The 21753-nt window shown below is 42.8% G+C and overlaps 1 protein-coding gene across 4 annotated transcripts in view; it reads left to right on the forward strand.

Moving 5' to 3' along the window:
- Positions 1 to 1619: 1619 nt before the first annotated feature.
- FGGY (FGGY carbohydrate kinase domain containing) overlaps positions 1620 to 21753 on the forward strand; it is a 130080-nt gene continuing 109946 nt past the window's right edge. Inside the window, exons 1-4 of one of the 4 annotated variants that reach the window (XM_027649328.1) lie at positions 1620 to 1818; positions 12904 to 13112; positions 14989 to 15100; positions 16582 to 16733. In XM_027649328.1, coding sequence (XP_027505129.1) covers positions 1629 to 1818; positions 12904 to 13112; positions 14989 to 15100; positions 16582 to 16733 — 663 coding nt within the window. In that variant the 5' untranslated portion in view covers positions 1620 to 1628. Of the gene's footprint in view, positions 1819 to 8190; positions 8318 to 12903; positions 13113 to 14988; positions 15101 to 16581; positions 16734 to 21753 lie in introns of those variants that run through there. The other 3 variants (XM_027649329.1, XM_027649330.1, XM_027649331.1) reach the window with 3 other exon arrangements.

The following is a 21753-nucleotide window of genomic DNA, read 5'->3' on the forward strand; positions in this document are numbered from 1 at the left end:
GGGTGAAGAGCCAGAACTATGACCAAGTGCCCAGCATGCGCATGGTAGGGTTGTAGGATTTGATTGTCAGAGACAGAAGCACTCTCAGGTCCATTTCTCTGGGCTTCGTTTTACTGTTTTTCAGTTGAACAAAACATTTGGGTATCTCCACAGCCACGGCGCTTTGTTTTAGGTCACTGAACTAATGTGAAACAGCTTGTTTGTGTCTCTGAGTCCTGCACTTTCTCTCCATGGAGCACTTCCCTGGTCAGAGTGGTGGCCCTATGCTGGGATTTGTCCCCATGGGTCAGGCTGGACTCAGATGGGGATAGATGTGTCTCAGAAAAGAGACATTTGAATCCTATTACAAAAGTGCAGACCTGTCTTGGAGCAAAGCAGAGCATGAGAGCACACGCTCTCACCGTGCCACGAGCTGATTTGGAATTACAGTCAATAGAGAGATTTTTTTTTTAAATCTATCTATTCAAAGCAAAACATTTGAATTAATGCAAGAAAACCTCCATTTGGTCAAATGTCCTTCCCTGCCCCACCTCCATGCAAGGTATTCCCAATGGGAAAACGGATTTTCACCCAGATTTCAGTTTTGTAGCAGTGTTTTCCATCAGAAAATCATTCCAACGGAAAATTACTAACTGTTTGTAGTACAAAGTGACTAGCGAGGCTCTCAAAATGATTCAGTGGTAAAGCTGGAATGAGAACCCACAGCTCCTGACCACGAACCCTGTGCTCTGACCACGAGACAACACTCATCCTTCCCTGAGCAAGGTTGTTCCTGCAGCATTTCTGCCTGGGCTGAAGTGGGAATACTCTGGAAATGTTGCAAGACAGCTTTTTTACTGCAAGATTTCCTGCTGTAGAATATTTAGGGGATAACGGGAAAAATCCCTGGTGGCTTCCTGGGGCCAGAAGTGTTTGGACATGATGGGAATGTGAGGGCTGCCATCCGCTCCTCCCTTCATGGGTTGTGGAAGGTCATGGAGGGATGTGGTGGGATCTGCACTGTGCAGCCACAGCTGTGCCATGGGTTAGACTCAATGATCTCAGAGATCTTTCCCAACCTAATTGATTCTGTGATCTCTGTTTCCCAAGGATGCATTTGAGCAGATCCCAATGCCCCGTCCTTCCCTCCATTTTAAGCAAACCTTAACTAAACTCAGGGTTTATTCCTCACATCAGCAGTTTCCCAGCCTTTCAGGTAAAACTCTCAGAGTAACTCCGTGCAGAACATCACACTCACGGCTCACAGCCCTGCTTTATTTATTTAAGAAGCAATTACATATTTATGGATCAGAGGGTGGTGGATGTCCTTAGCCCTGATATTCCCTCCTGCTTATTTAATATTATATGTATTTATATATACTCTCCCATATTTACATATATTTATTATTATATTTACTCTTGTATATTTATTTATTTTTCTGTATTGTGTATCTCTTTCCCGGGGCTCACCACGTGGCTTCTTGCACTGCTCCAACGCTTCTCTGACCGCCTGTATTTTGCAGTCTTTATGAGGGCAACGGGGCTGAGAAATACGATATACCAACGCCTTTAGCAAACCAAGACAACCCCACGCCTTCTTTGTGCTTTATTCGCTTTTAAACACAGGCGATTCCCTCCCTTCCGAGCCGATGTCCCTCAGCACCGGAGGAACCCTGCGAGGCAGCTCCCGCCTCTCCTTCCCTCCCCTTCCCTTCTCTTCCCGGCGCAGGCGCGGCCGGCCCGGGAAGGGGGAGCCCAGCGGGTTTCCCGGCAGCGGCGGGTTTCAGGGAACGTCCCTGCTCAGGGTGTGCGCGGCCCGGGTAGTGTCAGGGTGGACAAGTAAGTGACGGCGCTCGCCAGGGCACGGCGGCCCCCGGCCCCTCAGCGCGGCCGAGAGGGGAGCGCGCGCTGCCTCAGCGCGGCGGCGGGTCCCGTCCCTGCCCTGTCCTTGTCCTTGTCGCTGACTTTGTCCCTTCTCTAAATCCATCCCCCTCCTCGAGGGCTCGGATCCTGCTGCTAAACTGAGGTCTCGCGTTCGTGTTGTTGTTTAATCACCAGCCCCGCCTCCTTCCCCAGGGAGCCGCTCACGCAGCCTCGGGCCCCACGGCGCCCCGGCCGTGCGTGGGCTGAGCGATTTAATCGCTCCAAATCGCTCTGGTTCGCAGCCTGGTTTTCGTGGAGCTCGTGTGGCATCATAGGATTTACATGTATAACTCCTACATTTAGTGGGAATGGGGCTGCCCTTCACAGCCCCCACTGCCGGGGAGACATTTGAGGCTTCCCTGGGCTGGGCTGGGCACACAGATGGTCCCAGTGCCTCCTCCTGAGGTGCTGGATCACCATTTCCCCGCCGCCTTCCCTCAGATGGCAGCGCTGGGATGACCTGGTGGGCAGGTGGGATGGTCACTCATACATTGGCCTAATCCTCCGGATCCCCGTGAGACTCCATAAATGCAGTTTCCAGTCTGGTATCTCTGGTGTCCCGTTTCCACCGCTGCCTGTTCCATCCTCATGCAGCTCTGCTTTCTTGCACCTTCACAGCCTTGTCTCCTTCCCATGGCATTTGTTCCTGCCTTCCCGTACAGCTCATGGATTGGCAGGGAGCCCATCCCAGTAACCTGCTGAAATTTGCTTGTGCTTGATTCCAGAGTGTCCCGTCACAGCTGTGTTCCTCTCTTGGTGACGGGCTCTGCACTGACCTTGCAGATTCTTTCTCTGCTGAGGAGCCTGGGATTTGTTAGGAAGTTTAATAAATTTAGCACCAGTGTCTCTTGTCTGGAGAACACTTAGGAAACAAATTCCAGGGAAGGAGAGGAGCTGGTTCAGTCATCTCTGAGGTTTTTAGAAAGTAATAAGCAACCACACTGCTGTGAAGGTGGTCTTGTCTTTTTTAATCCTCATATATTCCCTCATCTTGGAAGACTATTTGCTTAATTAGCTCGAATTAACTTTTTTCTAAATGTACTTAAATATAGTACAAAAACATTGACATATAAAGGGTCTGTAATGTTAATGGTCCCCTTTCCTTCAGGAATGTGTACGAGCGTATAGTAAAAAAAAGTCACTTTTTTTCCCTTGGATGTGTGTCTGGGATAGGAGGAGGAAAGAGGAATACGGGGGGAATTGGGTGCTTGCAGGGACAGTTGTTCCCAGCTTTAAGAATCATGGAAGAAATAAATTTATAGTGCCAGAAGAGACTAAACAAAGTAGTTCTACGCTGGGAAGATTTTATGTGTATTCTTAGCCACTTCTGTTACTCCATTCTGTGTTTCTCAGCTAAATTACCATTTTAAAATGTTGATTCTTTTGAAAAAATTCTCTTCCCAAATAAGGACTCTTATCCATTTTGTTTCTTGTACTACTTAATAACCCTGTTTTCTCTCTTTCCATAAGTCATCCTTCTTTCAAACATTCCTTTGATTCTGTTAGAGGTTGTTCTGTTTCCTAAGAACTTGTAGATTTACAGGAGGGGATCAGAACGGCTCTCCTGTGTGTTCCTGTTTTGTATCTTGGGCTTTTCTAGTGACTCGACATTTTTCCCTGGTACCTGCTACTGGAACAGCCTGATGTGCAAAATCAACAGAAGTGGCACAGCCTTGGTGGAAATGAACTTCATTTGAAAGGTGTCTTGAGCTGCCTTCAGCTTCCCCTCTGCATTTCCATGTGTGAAAGGGAAAGTAGTCAGGCTGTTCATAAAGTCTGAGAATTTGTGACCTTCAGCTGTTTGAGGCAAGGGAGCTTTCCAGCTCTGGACTTCTGAGCTGTTTTGGGAAAGTCATTGAAGGGAATTTACAGAGTGGTGTAGGCCTGATATCCTTTCAGGCTTGGCTTTGTAAAAGTTTGGTGTTAAGAAACTGGTGGGCTCATTAAGAAGGCAGATTTTGCACTGGTAAAACCAAACCAACCAACTAAACTCCCCAGCTGTGTATGTGGGGAGAACTCACTGCTTCAGAGAGACAGGTGTGATTCTTCTTTCCCTGTAGAAAAGAAGGGGATGTAGACAAGTTAACATGTATGGTCTGTTTAAACAACAGATTTTTCTGCAGAATTAGTGTTTCTTTTAACCTAAGCTAATATGCAACCTCAATTCCTCTTAAGTAGTTGTGACAGGAACTTCAGGGCTAGTGATTTTGGAATTGCAGCCCAAATAAATGTTTAATTTTAAACTGATGAATTACTTGGGGCTTTCACTCTTCCCAGGCTTTTGCTATGCAAGAGTGAACAAATACTGTGTAATAAACTGTGGATTCGGCTTATAGACACATGTTTGCTTCTGGGCTGAGCATCCTGAAAGAAGTGGTTTGCAGCATGTCTTTAAAAATTTATTTCACTGTTGCATCTACTGCTGGCCTAAGTGCTCCAGTATCTGCCAGGAGTAATTATAGGCAGTTGGTTCAGATGTTGCTTAGAAGTGTAAGCCTTGATGGGAAATGCAGTGGATTTCAGCCAGAATGCTAATTTTGATGTTTTGTCATTTCATAAAACTGTGAACTCAGAACAAATTATTTTTATACTGATCTGCTGGTACGTAATCACAGGGCTAGTGCCAGATTCAACCATGATGTAGCACTGGAATCTAAAGATGGGATTAAAGTAAGAATATCAGCATTAACATAAGTTGGCTAATTCAGTATCTACAGTAGTATAATGGCTGTATTTGCCCAGATTTCCATGTAATCCTGCACGGAAGCTCCTGGTCTGAGGCTGGTTTGCTCCAGGAATGCAGTTTAAAGCTGTTACATGAACTGTAATTGTGCCTTTTGAATTGTATCTACTCCCATGTTACAACTTAAACAGATACTTTGCAAATTAACATTTTTGTGCTGGAGCTGTGTTTATTTTAGGCTTCTTTTTTTCTGGCATGTTTTGTTGATTGTTTGGAGTTTTTTCTTTGTTTCTTCATTTCTGTTATAGCATAAAAGGGAATGAAAGAAATACAAACGTCACAGTACAGGAATCTGTCTCAATTTTTCAGGGAAAGAACAGAGATTGTTCTTTTTGTCCATCATGGGGTAGGTTAAAGTGATAGAGACACAGGGATAAGAAAGATCTTCCTCAGCATTAGATTAATAAGCTGGTGGATCCAAACACTTGGATCCATCAGTCATTTTGGAGCCTGTTACCTCCTTTCAACTAGTCATGAAGCTGCTACAGCCAGAATTTATGTAATAATCAGATGGCATTTTTCCCCCTCAGTCAATGTAAACAAGATAGTGTCTTCTTTCAGAGCTCCAGGCATCCTGCAGTGTCATTTGGGACATGTCTGGCTGCCAGATCATTAGCACAGCCTCTGGGGGAGCAGCGTCACGTCAGGGAATGGATCTAAAGAGCTTGGTGTGCGTGGATTGTATCCATTGCCCTTTCCAGGATGTGGAGAGGAAAGGGTGCTCTATATACCCCCCTTATTCTGTAGGTTTTCCTGTGTGAGAATTATGTCTTGACATAAACTGATCAACATTTCCTCTGCTTGACAAGTTGTAGGTTATGGCAAAGGTTCAAAATGCTGCCAACCTGTGAGAGCACCTGTGATGTTCACGAGCATCAGGAGTTTAATCCTGAGCTCCTAATGTGGCTGGGAATTTGGCACTAATGGATGCAGGATCAGACCCCACTTTTGGAGTGATGGCTCAGTCCCAGCGGGGCTGGGAGAGCTCCTGAGGAAATTGGAGCCCTTGGGTTTCCCCAGTAGCCTGTGTCTTCTCATCTGTTTTTGTGTCTTCCCGTGGCCCTTTGCTCAGTTTTCCTTTTTCCTGAGAGCTCCTCTCTGCAGCTGTTTCCTGCTGTTCCCAGGGCTGGGTGAGCTCTGGAGCAGAGGGAGCTGAGCGTGTTTCCTCTGTGTGGCAGAGTTACAGGCTGGGGAGGACACGAGGTGTGCTGGGCATGATCCTTGTGCCTGCTACCAGGGGGGGGCCTGGATCTTCCTCCCAAGGAAAGCCAAGATGAGCCCTAAGTCTTCTCCAAGCATATAGTTGTGAGGAGCTCCTGGAGGCCAGTGTTTTGGGAACTGCCTGAAGCTGGAAATCCCTGGCCTTCCATAGCCACCTCCATGCTCCAGAGCAGCACCTCTCAGTTGACACCAACATGTTGTTTTTGAGCTATATCTCTACTCTGAAGTGGTTTTGGGATCGTTCGTGGCTGCTTATTAGTGCTTACTACTGCACTGTGTTATGGTACTTGTTACTGCCACATCCATGAACAGTCAGAGAGCAGAAAAATGCTTTTTGACTTATCTGACCATGTTGAGATTACGAATTCAGCTCATCACCCGTGGTCTGTGGAGAGCTGCAGTGAGCCCTCTGGGGATTGAGAATGCCATGGAGTCGTGACTGCATGGAGAAGGTAAATACAGAGCAATTGCTTAATGTCTCCTCTAGCTCAGGAACTCAGACACATCAAACAAAACTAGCAGGTGGCACACTCAGAGCAAACCAAAGGGCTTTTTCTTGCATTGTTTACACAGAACTTTATAATCCATTACCACAGTAGTTTGCAGTTACAAAAGTTTCCCTGGCCTCAGAAAGAGCACAAACAAATTTGGAGAGGAAAAAGTCTTCAAGGTCTGCTAATCCTAAAGATAAAATTTCTGGCTCAGGAAGTGCCTCTGCTATAGATAGCAGGAGGAAGAAGGTGTCCCGGGGAAGGACTGCTGGATGAAAAGGGCAGGCATATGCTTTTCTTATGGCTGCTGCTGTCTGGGGCAGGATCCTGGGCTAATTGGACCTTTCATCTGACCCAGCACAGTCCTGCTTTGCTCTTTAATCAGGGGCCAGAATGCCATTGCTCTTATTTGATCATGGGCTGTGTCTGCCTGTGTGAGCTGAAGACAGGAACTGGAAGGAGAGCAGGATTCTTCTGTTCAGTACAAATCTCTTCTAGAGCAGAATATAGAGAAAAACAACTCTGTTGTTTTAAGAGCTTGATATTTATTGACACTGGCCATGCTGATGTCTTTGTGCTGTTCCTGAGAGAGATATCTGTGTAGACAGTAGAAGCTGAAAAGAAATAAATTTTTGATCTAGTTTCTTAGAATAATTTACATAGTCATATTCCTTTCTTTGCCGATTAGTTACACCAGGATAAACTGGGATACATCTTGCTTTATATCAGAACAGGTAGAAGTAGTTTGGCCTGAAAGTATTTAAAATGCAAGAGGTAGAATTAAAGGGCAGAAGGCATTGGTGAAGTAATGGCTTTGTCTTGGACACTGAGGATGAAAAAAAAGATATGGAGAGACATTACAGAGGATTAGTGCATAGTGAATTATTTATAGGGAAAAAAGGAGGTACTAGAAAACAGTAGAATATTTTCAGTCCTACCTCTGGTGGGATTTACTGAGGCTACATTACAATGTTAGAGGGATTGTTAAGAAGGTTTTGGTGGAACAATCTAGGTATTATGGGACTGGGAGATGGGGCTGGATCCTACTACTAAAATTAAGTCTCTTCTGCTATTTGAAACTAGTTTTCCTTGTTGTAAGATGTGGGTAAGCTCCACAGAATATACCAGAGAATGGATAAAAGAATCTAGAGGTGTTTGGTTTTAGTGAAGAAGCACACTTTCTCCAGCTCTGTTTTTATTTATTCCAGTTTTGTTGTTGTTAACATTGTCCTCACATTCTGAAGACAGAGATCCTGCACGTATGTGTTTCTGTTTTGGGAAGGGAAAAAGGGAGATACGAGGTGTGCTTTTGTTCCTTGTTTTTGTTTTGTTTGCTGTCTGGTAGCTGAAAAATAAATGCTTGTTGATAGTTATAGCACAGTCCCTTGGGCATTGAAGGGTATTTTCTATATTAGTACTGCCCTTCAACACAGCCTTAGAATTCCCCATCTGCTCCTACTCTCCCACACAGACATGTACCTTCTTTTTCTTTTCAAATTCAAACAGGAATTACAGAACCTGGAAGAGGAAAGGGAGTTTTCAAGAAGAGATGGCCACTCCACCACTGCCCTGTGTGTGGGTTTACTGTAACTCTAGAAAGCCAACAAAGTGCTGAATTTCCAGTATAATGTCAAAAATGATTCTTTCAATTTCTACAATCGAAAAGCAGCTTTTATTTAACATATTTAGATCTTTTCACACAAAGATTAGGAACCCTAATTTGAGCCTGTTAACCTTTTTCTTGGTAATCCATAGAAAAGCACAGCTGCACTACTAAAAACATACTGTTTATCCATGATCACCGAGGCTGGGCAGCCTGCAGCGTTCCAAAGATCAAAGTTTAAAACAGACGTGCCCGTCCTTCCTAATTGCTTGCATTTAAGGACATGATACCAGCAAATCTAGATTTGCTGCTGCTAAAAACTTGAGCTGAGCTTCAACCTGTGTTCATGTGAGAAAGGTACGTCCTGGCAACTTGATAACCATGAAATGAAGTAGGACAGAGCTTGCTAGTTGTAATGAAACAGTCTTCTGATTACTTAGTCATTCCTTTTAAATTAAAGTAAATAGTGTTAAGGATTTTCTTTTTTTTTTTTAAAGAAATATTTTTGCAACCGAGTTTTACCCCTCCTTTTTTTTTTTTTTTCATTGCCTATGTGGGAAAACTAACACGTTTGTATAAGGATAAACTGGGAAGTCTGTGGTTTCCAGCATGCACATTTTGAATAATATTTATACAGACTATTATTTAATGGGCCATATAAATATTTATCATATGCTGTAGCCTTTTGATCATAAATGCTTGTTTGAAAAGCCATTCTGTCCCTGCTGTGATTTGCAGAGAAAGAGGCCATTGCTGGTTTAGTGCTTGGAGGGAATTTTGGCTTCTTGTCCTGCCTTAGCAGTTACAGTCATGGATTAACACAGTCAAGCTGAACATGGCTTTTAATTTTATTTTTTTTCTCTGTCTCTCACCTTCTGTTTGCAAATTCAATTAATAAATTGTAAATATGAGGCCCTAATTCTGCAGTGGACAGACAAGGCTCTGTTAAAGTGCTGGAGGCCTTTTTTCTTGGCTGCAAACTTGCTCTTGGCTTTCTGAGCTAGATACTTCAAGGGGATAAAAGGTTCCATCTCCACTGTTTTCCACCACTTGGACATACATAAACATGCATCATCCCTGCATCGGATATTCTGGTGTCATGTTGGGAATATTGCACGTGAAGAATGGACCTGTCTGGTCTTTTAGGACGTGTTATTTCAGTCATTTTCCTGGGTTGCTGTTTTTCTCATGATTGCATTGCCTGCAGAAGCTGTATGTTGAGAATCCAATAGATACAAAACCCAAACCAAAGTTTTCTTTGCATAACAAAGTTTTCTTTGCACGTGGCAATGAACGCTGGTGTCCGTATTCCAAGTCAAGAAATTTGAACCTGAGATCTTCTGCTACCTCTGAACTACATTAAAGAGATTCTTGATTTCTAATTTGGAGCTTCCTCGTGTACCAAAGGAATCTTCTGGAAGCAAAACAGAATGGCAACGGTCCTCTTTAAAATTCTTCTTAAAGTACTTTGGCTAAAGATTTTCCACTGGCCTGACTGCTGATTCTCAAGAAATACCTTTGGGCAGAGTCCATAATGGGTGACATTTATGACCTGGAGATGACAGTGCTTTCCGTGGATGTTCTTGATAAGTAGGTGGCATACCAAGCCACTGGTATTCCAGAAAAACCCTTGGCATCAAATGATGTTTTTGCAAGCAGATCAGATCCGATTGCAGATCCTATTTACTTCGAACAGCCTCAGTAACTCGGTGCTTGAAAAAAAGATTAATATTTACTTTTACCTTTTTTTTCATAAGACATGGAGTATTGCATTGTGAATCTAGGGGAGCTTTACTCAGAGAAAGACCAGTTAAAATAGGTTTGTGGTTCTTGGTTTTGAACTCTGTCACTTAACTGGTTCCTGTGTGCACTGATTTACAGCAGTAAACTCCTGGATGTGCACAGGCTGATAGGGGCTGCTGGAGCACGTAAACAAACTCTGCTTCCTGCCCAGTCACTCACACGTGCACATCCTGGCTGCTTAGTAAGGAAAAAAAAGGAAAGTAAACATTACATGGGCAGATTGGGTTCCAGGTTTCAAATGTTTGTGGGAAGAATCCAATGCAAAGCCATAATTTTAAGTGCTGAGTAGGAGGTACTGTGAGCTTAATTCTCTAACATCTGTTAAGCTTGTTCTCTAAGTAGCAAAAACACATTAATGAGCTAAAATCAAGGCTGCCTTACAAGGGAGAGAAATTTAGAGTAATATTGTGTGTGTGAGCAGGAGACAGGATGTAAAATACTCCTTTTGCTATTTGTATTTTGTGAAAAGCAAGGAAGAAAGATTTGCCTGTGTTTAAAAAAAATAATAATCTGTTTTGCAGCTTGTGGTTTATTCTCAATTTTTTCTGAGTCAGCAGCTAAAGGCAGTGCCGAAATAGGGGAAAACCAGGGAAATTCGTGAGATAGTATCAGGAACAGTCTTATGCAATGTCTTTATAGTAAAGCTTCTCCCAAGTAACTAGCAGCACCTGCAGCCAGCCTTTGCAGCTCTGAGGAGATGGAGTGCAAAATTAAAAAGTGAACAAACACCATCTTTTGAAAAGAACGTCTTCAAACTGCTTTTCCAGCCGAGGGCTGAGAGGGAGATGCCGAGCGCGTGTCCCCCCAGGTGACAGATGCAGCGTTAGTCACCCACGTCCCCTCTGTGGCAGAGGCATCGGCTTTTGTTAGTCTGACCAGGTCACAGAGCCAGGGCCAAGAAAATAAAGGAGCTTTCTTGCCAATATTCCTTAGTGTTAACTCACGGCACACCATTTTTAGCTGCTTGCTCATCGCTGGAACACATGACCTCGCTTAACGAGATTAGTGTGTGGCACCTCAGCTGCTGGGCAGAGCCAGTGCTCACAGAGAGGAGCCACAATATACTCTGTAGTTTTGAGTTTTTCCAAGTTTCTGACACTGTTAGAAGCTGATGATCTGTACAGCTTCCTCTGGTGCCCCTGCCATGGTGCGTGCAGAATGCAGCTCGTAACTGCTTTGGTCTGCTCAGGAGTTTTAGTGATGGATAGAACTCCCTTGTGCTGTCCAAGTAGAGAACAAAAAATGGTCCCTGGACCCAGCAGTGGGGTCTGAGCATGAAGTGCCAGCTTGAAGCAGGACAAAATCATTGTGTGATAACAGATCTCCGCAGACTGACCACATTCCCATGAGCTGTTTAAAGGCTGGGATGAGGGGAAGCCTCAGTAGGTTTCTTTTGCCAAGGTGTTATCTTCTGCCTTTTTCAGGGCAAATGAAACTTTGCCCAGCTGTTACACTGCTTAATTATTACCCAGAATCATGTTTGGAGTTTTCTGAGACAAAGGGCTCCTTTTTTTTCTTTCTTTATTTTACCTGCAACCTCTTAGCCTCAGTGATTATAGATTTGTGATGTCCATCAAGCAGCAGTGGTTACAAGCCAGCCATGGATGTGAACAGCCACCTGTATTGGGCCAGTGCTATGTTCAGACTGACAGCCAAGGATAGTTCCTGACCCGTACTCAAAATTATGATTAAAAAAGAGAAAAAAGGATTAATTTGAAATGTGAATAATCATATTCTACTAAGCATTTCTTTCCAATCTTTCCCTCTTTGCCTATGCCTCTCCCTCTAACCACCCCTTAGTCCACATCCAGAAGTAATCCAGGTCATTTATTTGGGGGAGGTGGGCTGTTTTTAAGTAGAGCCATTTTGATGCTCTGTAAATACGGTGTGTTCATTGAGTGGTAATCGATCCATTCTCTTTCTGGAAGTCAGAAGCTGTGTGTCAGCTGAGTTCCACGTGGCTCAGAGACGTAACAGATTCGCACAGGCACTAAACTTGGTACTTGTCTGATGTTTCAAATACTTGTACCAGCTCTTACTTAGCATTCTCCCAGCTTGGTTAAAATGTAAATGTTAACTATTAATTAGGAACAAACTGTGAGAAATTTAGAACTGTGAATTTGTCACTATATTAAATGTGAAACAGTTAATATAGTGAAATATGCAACTCATTGTGAATAATTAAATCAATTAACTTAACCTCACTTTGTTCTTGTAGGTTGTCAGAGAGTAGGCAGAGATTTCATCGGATGCTCTCATAACACTTTTTCAGCAAATTATTTTCTGAGGCTTTAAAGTTGAGTGGATTGATGGTGGAGAGCTCTTAAAAACCTAACTTTTTATTTCTTTCTTTTTCCTTGGTTAACATGTATCAGATTGTCACGTGTTTACTTTAATTATCAGCATCACACTAGTTTTTTTTGGAAGAGGAAACTGTTTCCAGAATCTGCAGAGCTCCAGCCTGACTCACTGTCCCATTCAGCAGTAAAATGTCACTCAGGAGCTGGTTGGTTTGATGGGAGGCAGCAACTCTTGTGATCCTCGTTCCCTTCCAGGTCAGGGCTCAGTGGAGCCCAGCCCGGCCCCCCTTTCACTGGTTCAGGAGTGGAATTTGTTTGCTTTGAGATAGTGAATGACCTGTGGTGGTTCTGGCTGTCTTGTCCAGAGGGGAATTCAGCTTTCCAGGCATCACCAGCATCCCCATCTGCCAAAAAAACCCAGGAGCCTCTGGGTTGAAATTTCCCTTGTGTGTAAAGCACCAGCACAACCTTTGCTTCCTTTCCTCTCTCTTTGCCTCTTTCTCCCCTTATGTAGATGTGATACTCTGTGACAACAGCGCATTTTCATTGTATGAGTGGAGGAATTTTATCACTGCCTGCATATTTTACATGCACATTTACAGTTTGCTTTTCAGGAGCTTCTGTGCCATGCAGCATATGTCCAAATATTTGAAGAAAAGTGGTACAACTAGTGAAAGACTTGAAAACTCTAAGTAATTAAAAATTGCCAAGTGAAGACTTGCTGCAAAAATGAGTTGTCCTGTGAAATGCCTGTACTGCTTCTCTCCTGCCCTGTTCAGCACAGTTTTCCATCATCAGTCGTTTTATCTGCTTTTAATCCTTTTTTTTTCCCTTCCACAGGTTTATTAAGAATGCACAGTAAGGAGACTGCAGTCAGGTACTATGTTGGGATTGATGTTGGCTCAGCGAGTGTTCGAGCAGCTTTGGTCGATGGCTGTGGGACAGTGGTGGCACATGCGGAGCAGCCCATCCAAATTTGGGAGCCCCAGCCAGACCACTATGAGCAATCCTCTGCAGACATCTGGGCTGCCTGCTGCTCAGTCACAAAGGTGGGCAAAGGCAAAGAAAATGAAGGATTTGTGTTGCAAGTAGTTCTTCAAGTTTTGAATGTTTAAGGTCTTGCAGTCCTTCAGGTCGGTTTGTGCTGTTTAACTTGTAACGGTCCTTGTACATTAAAGTCACCTTGAGGATGATGGAGCCTCACAGTGTTTGTTTTATTGGTGAGGAGCTGAAGGCCAGAGTGAAAAAAACTTCTGCTACAATTGCAAATAGAATGAAAGGCTCTTCTTTGTGCTGTTTTGGCAGGGGGAGGACTTACCCACTGCCTTCAGGTCTCACGTCTGTGGGGTTTGTTTTGCTGGTGTTTGTTCTACCCACGAGACAGTTCTTTGAGTCAAGGTTGCTTAGAGCCTGGCAGTGCATATATTTGAAGATGTGCTCATACTGCATTGGAGTCACAAAGGAGCATTTATTGTATAGAAGTTGTTATTTGGTTTGTAGATGGTCCCCAACATAACACCTGTGATCCTCATTATAAGAGGATCCAGTATTGTAAGACCAAAATAAATGATAAATGTTTGTGGATAACATCAAGCATAAACTCAGATTGAAATAAACCTTACTGTAGGGGGAAAATTTGTGCCCCAGATCCAGGGCTCTGCCTGTACCTGCTGGCAGTAAAGGTAAATCTGTGGCCTTACTTGGCAGTGCACACAGAGGCCATTTCATCTTCCTTAGTTAAGCCCAGGCCTGCTCCATGTTCTAGGGTTGGCTTTTTAAATATTCATGACAGGCTTGGTAATTTGCAGATGGACAGTTCACCCATTGTCTTGTTATTGATCAACCTTTTCAAACATTAATGAGCTTGGCTCTGTAGAAATGCCCTGAGATGGAGAGGAGGAGGTGAGGGGGAAGGCAGGGAAAGAAGGGAGTGACAGGAGTGATAGGGAAGAACAGCTTGTTGTTGAAGACAAGCAAGTCTTACTCTTTATTTGATTTTTCTTTTTGTGAGTTGCTTTGTTCTTGCTCTGGACCCCTTTAAATGCAGTCTCTGATGTGTGAGCAATAAAACAGTCTCTGAAACTATGGCTTTCCAGAGCCAGTAAGAGACTGGCACTGTAGCAAGTCTAGTGAAAGTCTTTCCTTATAGTACTAATTAAAATAATGATATTTTTATTGTTGCTGAGAAGTGGCAATTTATTCCTCTTGTTCATTTTAGGTGTCTTGCAACCTCCTTTGGCACTTAATCCACATGGGTGTTGTGGTTTTTTTCCAGTGCTGCTGGAAGCCATGAAGTTCAGGCATTTTGGGGCAGTGGTTTTGTTTTTTTTTTTTTTTTTGAAAATCTTTCAGAAAAGTATGATGTCCAAACTCTTGGTGAGAGAGAAAAGGTGTGCATTGCAGAGGTGTTATCACTGCTATAGGTTTTGACCAGTTTTATTTTTGGGACCCTTCAGTATTGCAAGGCAAAAAGCTGTGGCTCAATATAACCAAAGCAATTCTAGAGTATTTATTGCTTCCACAGGTGGGAACTGAGTGAAGTAACTGATGGAAACACTTGGCCCTAATCCTGTGTCCGTGTTTCACATGCAGCTCAACTCTAAGCTTTTGAAAACAGAAAATAAATGTTGCTGGTTTTCTGCTACCTTCATTTTCTGATATTTTTGTGCTTCCTGCTTTATCCAGGACTGTGGCTAGTAAAATTAAAAAGCTATTAAGGACCTCTGAATTCAGTTTTTAGAACCAAAGAATTTTTTGTAATTTATGTATTTTTCATTAGAAGTGTTAAAGAATACTGAATATAAAGAATTTCACAGTTTGAGCTCGCATTTTTAACTTGTAACTCATTTTCTGTACCCATTAGTTCTGTGGGACTTGCATATGAATTGATGCATTTGTATTCATGTGTGTTTTGTGTATTTTCAGAAGGTTGTCTGTGGAGTGGATGCTGCCCAGATTCGAGGGGTTGGTTTTGATGCTACATGTTCTCTTGTTGTTCTGGATAAACAGTTCCAGCCTTTGGCAGTCAACTGTGAAGGTAGGACTGCACACAAAAAATGGTGTTACTGTGTGTGTGCTACCACTGGTGGGAGTGAACTTTCCATTTCATCCACTTGCTGGGGCTGACTCTTGGAGATGGAGATGACACAAAACATTTTTTATAAGAGGATTTTTTTTCCGGTTTTAGTGTTTTAATTCTACTGCAAAATTAATTTTGGGATGAGAATTACTGTTTGGCTAAGTATTTGGCATCCCAAGATCAAATTAATTCATCTTGGCTCAAAGAAATTGCTTCTTAGGGAAATCTAGGCTCGTTTTTCTTTTCTGCATGTTTTCTCCTCCTTCAGACTTTGCTGATCATGGCTTTTATAGTGTGTATAAGTGCCCATCCACACTGGCTAAAGGAATGCTAATAATGTTGGTGTTACTGTAGTCCAACTGCTCACTGTGTCATGAAGCTGCAGGCAAGAGGTTCAGTTGTGTATTTTATTATACTGGTGCTCTGTCTTTGTCTAGGACAGTGCTAAACTTCAGAAGCTGACTGTGACCTTCTTTTAAAAGTCTGGTGGGTTTTATTAGAGTTGATGATTCAGAAGACTTAAAGTCTTTGTTGCACTTTATTTTTCAGTGAATCCCATTTAAGATTAGGTGTGTGCAAAATCAGTAGTTGCAGAGACCTACTCACAATTCTGTGTATGTTCTCTTCCTATTCTCAGATATATTTGTAATCTCCTCTTATCCTCCTCAAAAAACCAGCTTTGCCCCCAAAACATCCTTCTCTAAATTTAGATGGGATTATTTATTTTTCAGCTTCAGAGTATCTTACAATCTGTTCAATGCCTAATGATGTCTGGGGCTATTCTGGTCTAGTGAGTCAAATTCAGTTCTTATTTTTTATGTTCTGATATCCCCATGGAACTTGTGAGTGATGGTGTTAAACAAGAAGACAAGAATTCACTGAATATTCTCATGCTGCTAAAAGTCATGCAGTGGTGGGGTTTCAGGCAGTTTCAAATTATTCCCCCTGAAACTGTACTTCTGAAAGAAATTGGGGTAGTTCAGCCCATAAGCACAGAGGAGGAAAAAGAATCTCTGTAGCTGTCTAGCTAACTGACTAGCTGAGTTCATTTCAATTTACAGCAGAGTTGTTCAGATTTTGTTGCATTTTTAGTCGTTGGTCACCAAAATGCTTCTTTATATTTTTAACTAATTATGTGAACTTTGTCAAGAAGTTTGGGTTCTTTGACTGAAATATGGTCTACGAGAGCATGGTGTTTCAAGGTTCTTGGATGCTCCCAAGCCTGATTGGTTTGTCAGCATTCTCAGTGCTCAGCGTGTCTTAAAGTTGGCTCAGAGGGCTGAAATGTTTTTAGATACTTAGTGTGGATTATTAGCTCAAAGAGAATTTGAGTTTTCGATGTAGAAGTGAAAGTGTGAAGCAGCTCAGGGTAACTCACAATACTGAGGTGGGGTTAAACCAGACCTAAAATAATCTTTTTTTCCTTTTGTTCTCCCCAGGACAGAACCATAGGAATGTTATTATGTGGATGGATCATCGTGCAGTGAGTCAAGTTGAGCTCATCAATGCAACACAACATAGAGTTTTGAACTACGTAGGGGGAGCAATGTCTGTGGAAATGCAACCACCTAAACTGCTGTGGATAAAGGAGGTGAGTACAGTTAACATTGTGGGGCATTTTTACAAGTGATTAATGCTTTTTGTTAATTCCTGAGAATGAGATTTCTAGAAAGTCTTCAGCCTTGGGGTTGAACTCCAAGGTGTGCAAAGTAAGGCCAGGCTTAACTTGTTCTTTTTTCCTCTCAATTACATAGAAAGATGTTTGATTTAATTGAAATGGCATGTTTCCTGAGAGGACATTTCATATGCCTTTCTTCTGTAAGATTAGCTATACATAGAAATTTAGGTGCAGGTAATGAACGAGTCCTTGAAGTATCCTGGGATTTAGTTATGGAGGTGTATTTCCTGTTCCAGCTCTTGCATCTGGGCATGCTTACAGGGGTGTAGGTGCTACTTGTGGGCTGGAGTCCCAGAGGCACTGCATCCAGTAGAGAGGGGATGTGATGGCTTTGGCTGCTGGCAGAGGAACTCTTCAGTTAAAGATTCAGTTTATTTCTGTCCCATCAGTAGCAAATAAACCATCTGTAGAGGGAAGATGCCCTGTTTGTAATGTGGAGCTCTACCTCTATCTCCTGTGTTTAAATTCTGTGTGTCACAGATGACTTATGGCCTCTTAATAACAACTGTCAGATAAAAGGAGAGACACTTGCCACTTGAATTTTTTATAACCTCCTCCAGCCTGGCTTTTACGTTTGGCCTCAGTGATTCTCACGGTCACTTTAACAAAAGTCCAAAAGTACTTGCTGCCAGTTTCAAGTAGTCCAAGTCTCCTGTCCTTGCAAACATGAGATATCATATCAGAACAAGGTGCACACTGGGGAGAGTCAAAGGAATTAACTGGTAGAAGCAGGTACTGACAGATTAATGATAATAGACCACAGTGAAAGTTGATAATGAAAAACCAGTATCCATCTACTAGTTCTTCCCTTCTTGAGCAATGAGTATCATACATCAGTCATTTTATAAATAATAAAATGTAAGCTGTAAAAGCCTTAAACTGATCCATTGAGTTTAAAACATTTTTATATTGCAAGGTCTGGAATATCAGTACCTGACTGATCAGGAAACTCAGATTATGAGGTGTCCAAATGTGCCCACCCAGGGCTGTAAGTGTCTGCTGTGTAAGCCCTCTGCCATAATTGCTGTGGTTTAAAGGGGAGAGCATTGCAGGGCCTGTTCCCTCCATGAGCCAATGAGTAGGACACAGCACTCACCTGATCCTACGTGCCAGCCAGGAGCAGGGCTTGCCTGGCAGAAGGTGTTACCGAACAGGGCTTGTTCATGTGTCCCTTTTCAGCTCCTGACATAACAGATAAGGAGATTATTATCCTTAAGAGAGGGTTTTTTTCCCTCAGTATGTGCTTTGCTGAGCTGCTCACGAGACAGTTCCTGAGTGGGCTGGGAATGACTCACCATTAAACTGCTTATGCTTGTCCTGCTTAGCTCAGGCACCTCAACAACATCTACAGCAGCACCTGAGCTGGGGAGAAGAACAGCAACAGCTACCATGGGGTCAGCTGTAATCAGCTGAGATTTGGGCATGGAGTGCTGAGCTTTTGAACTTTGGAGAGGTACAGGATGGAGTGTTCTTACTACTTCTGTACTTGTTGCAAAGCAGGAGGGTGAAAGGAATTGTCTGAAAAGGAAAGGTTTGTTTTCAGTGCTGGTCACAGTAATGGATCTGTGGATTACGTGACATCGGGGCTGTCAGCAAAGGGTCATGTTGGCCTCTGGCAGCTCAAATTCAACCTCATGTAGTACAGGTGTCCTCACCTTTTGCCAAGGAAGAAAAATGTTACAATAATTTTGAATGTCAGGTTCTCCAAATGAGAGCTACAACAGAGTTGAGGAAGGTTCTGACATGGGTCAATTCAGCAGTGTTGGCAAGTTGTGAGTCATTAGGGTGTCTCTCAGAGAAAGGAGTTGAATTTCTATTGCTTGGAGAATTTTCATCCAAGCAATTAAAAGTATTTCTGAAGAATATGACTTTGAAAATTTACTCTGAATTGGTTGTAGTAATAAAGAGGGAGGAAAGGGGAGAAAGGACTAAGGTGGAAAGGAACTTTTGTTAAGGGCATGGAGTGATAGGACAAGGGGAAGGGCTTCAAACTGACAGAGGGCAGGGCTGGATTAGAGATTAGGAGGAAATCCTTCCCTATGAGGGTGGTGAGGCCCTGGCACAGAGAAGCTGTGGCTGCCCCATCTCTGAAGTGTCCAAGGCCAGGTTGGACGGGGCTTGCAGCAACCTGGTCTGGTGGAAGGTGTCCCTGCCCATGGCAGGGGATAGAACGAGATGAGCTTTAAGGTCCCTTCCAACCCAAAGCATTCTGTGATTCTGTGATGACCTAACTGTGCTTTTCCATTTCCATCATCCTCTTCCTAGAACTGAAGTCAAGGATGGTCTCACTGACTGTGAGGAGTGAGCTGACACCGCTGTAAGAGAAGTAGATACTGGTCCTTATCTCTTTTGTTATGCTTTTCTGTTATGTTCAATTTGTTTTTATTTGACGAAGGATTTACTCTCATCTGCTTCTTTTTTACTTTCTTTTCCATATAATGCATTCTCTTTAACATTTCATCTCCTTACACGTAATAGAGATTTAGCTAGAGACAAGAGGCTTCAGGATGTATTCTGTTCTTACAGCTCTTCATCTCTATTCCATTTTGGCCTTGAATTAAGAAAATAAACTTTGAAGGCCATAATAGGCTTTTTGAGATCTTTTGTTTGATTTGCAGTGCCTTTCGTTCAGTTTAGTTTGATCAGTGCTGAATCATTTCACCCTCTAACACCTAGTAGTCAGTCTCCAATCTGTTTGTGATTGCAGATGGGTGTTCCTGTGGCAAAGCCACTCCTGAAGTGGAGTTTGTGTCAGGGACTGCTGCAGTCAATGATCAGCTGAGTGCAGCTCCTGTGTAGCCTATGGGGCAGTCTGGGTGAAGTGGGCACATCTGTGGCCCACTTAGGAGGAGCATTTTTCTGCTTCTGTGGACCATGTGTGGTGAGAGAGAGAGTCCAGTGTTAAATCTGTAATGTAAAATAAAAGAAATACATGATTTTTTTTTTTTCAAAAAGCTGATTTGTGTGGATGCAGCCACATTTGACTTTTGAATGTGGTCAGCCAAACTAAATACATCAAGTGTAGATAAAGTTGAAATAAAGAATCATTATCTCATGACAAATATTTAGAAGATAGCTGGAACATAATTCTGACAAAGTCTTGCTAAAGTCAGTAAGGTAAGTTTGAATGTCAGCTTCAATGAAAAGGAAAGGGGTCTTTCAAAATAGCTAGTTAAATTCACTCCTTTTGCTCTTATTTCCTTAGATTTCTTTGTGGTCTACAATTATCTTGCACAACACTATTCCAATAGTTCTTCTGTAGTTGCAGGTGCATTTTTTTGCAGCAGTTCTGCTGTTTTGTAGACTTCGGCTAAAGAAATGGGATGTTCACACGCATTCAGGGTGTGTAGATAGTTCTGGGAGGTAGATGCCTGCATATGAGCTGAAAATACAGGTACAGGCTCCTTCCCTTGGGAATTATTTTGCTGCAGGTGTTTGTACAGCATGACTGTACAGATGTCTGTGCTTTGGCAAACCAGCATTAGAGCAGTGAGAGCACAGCTTGAACACAGCAGTGCAAAAATTGCAGGGCAGGGGTTTGCAGCTCCAGAATTAGCCTGTTGGTATTTTTTTTCCCCAGAGGTAGTAGAAGAAAAAAAATCTTGTTTACTAACTTCTGACTGGAAATTTTATTGTAGCTTGTGCCAAACTGAAAGGATGCATGTTATGTTTTCCTCATAGTAATGACATTACAAGTCAGCTATTTCTAAAAAATACTAGTCCCATGAAATCAGAGATGCTGTAGTTTATTCTAAGTGGGTGGGGGATGCTGGGCTGGGAGTAGATATTTGGTTAGTAACTGTCTCCAAATGAAATGCAATTTTCCTATGCTCTGCTTTCTCAGCTCTGTTCTTAATGTAGTGTTGAAGAACAAAGAAAAGCCTTTAGAAAAAAAAATTTCACTTCACAGAATGACTATCTACATATTATTCCTCTGCAATTAATAACTAAAATCAATAGGCTGTATTTTTTTTCCTAGCACAGTGGTCAGTGATGGTTCTGTGTGTTCACATCCTCAGTTAGAGCTGCTGTTTGATCCAGCGTTCTTCTTCTCTCTGTCCCCTGGGACTTGCAGCTACCAATGGGATAATTTGCAGGAACAATTAAGACATCTCTTTCCCTGGCTGTGGAGGGAAGGACAGTGGATGGACTGGCATCAGCTTGGCAGCAGCTCCTTTACTGCATTTCTTCTTCCTTGCTTGCTACCCTTGCACTGGCTTTTTGTCTTGTTGAATGTGAGTGAATGTTTTTCCATTAAAATAAACAGTAAATTCCGTGTTAAGTGAGAATGAGTCCAGACTGTTGAGTTTAGAGCTGAACTCTTGTTTAGAATTGTTTATAAATGTTTCAGCACTCTGTGTTATCAAAGTCCATACGCAGTGCAGACACATGTGCACAAGCCACGCTCAGGATGCCTCTGGGATTTGAGGATACCAGCACGTGGCTCTGACACATCTTGCCCTGGTGGTCTTCCTCTAAGAGTTTACATTCCAAGGTCCTCCTCTCCCCCCTGTCCCACTTCCTGAATCTGATCATTGGGTCAGTTAATCTTTTACCAATTAGAAGGCAAGTCATGGTTGCAAAATTGATCCATTTGTGGCCTTGGCTCTGGCAAGGACAGAATTTCTGCTCAGGGCCTCTCTTGGAATAGCTCTATCCCATGATTTGGCATCCCATGTGTGAAGTGTGGGAGATGTAGGTTTTAAGTCCTTGCTCTGTCTGAGTTGGAGCAGGGCATGGGACATCAGTTTCTTACATTCCTGGAAGTGTTTGCATTAAGTGTTGGGTTGTTCTCTTTCCTCTGTTCACACAATGTACATTTGTTTTCGGTAATTTAGAAAAAGACACACTGATAGACTTCATAGCCCCATGCTACAGATTGCCTGGGAGATGGAGATTCAATTCTGGGGATGAACTGGGAAAAGCACATGGT

Source organism: Corapipo altera, unplaced genomic scaffold, assembly GCF_003945725.1.
Source record: "Corapipo altera isolate COAL_440 unplaced genomic scaffold, ASM394572v1 112, whole genome shotgun sequence".
NCBI classification, from domain to species: domain Eukaryota; kingdom Metazoa; phylum Chordata; class Aves; order Passeriformes; family Pipridae; genus Corapipo; species Corapipo altera.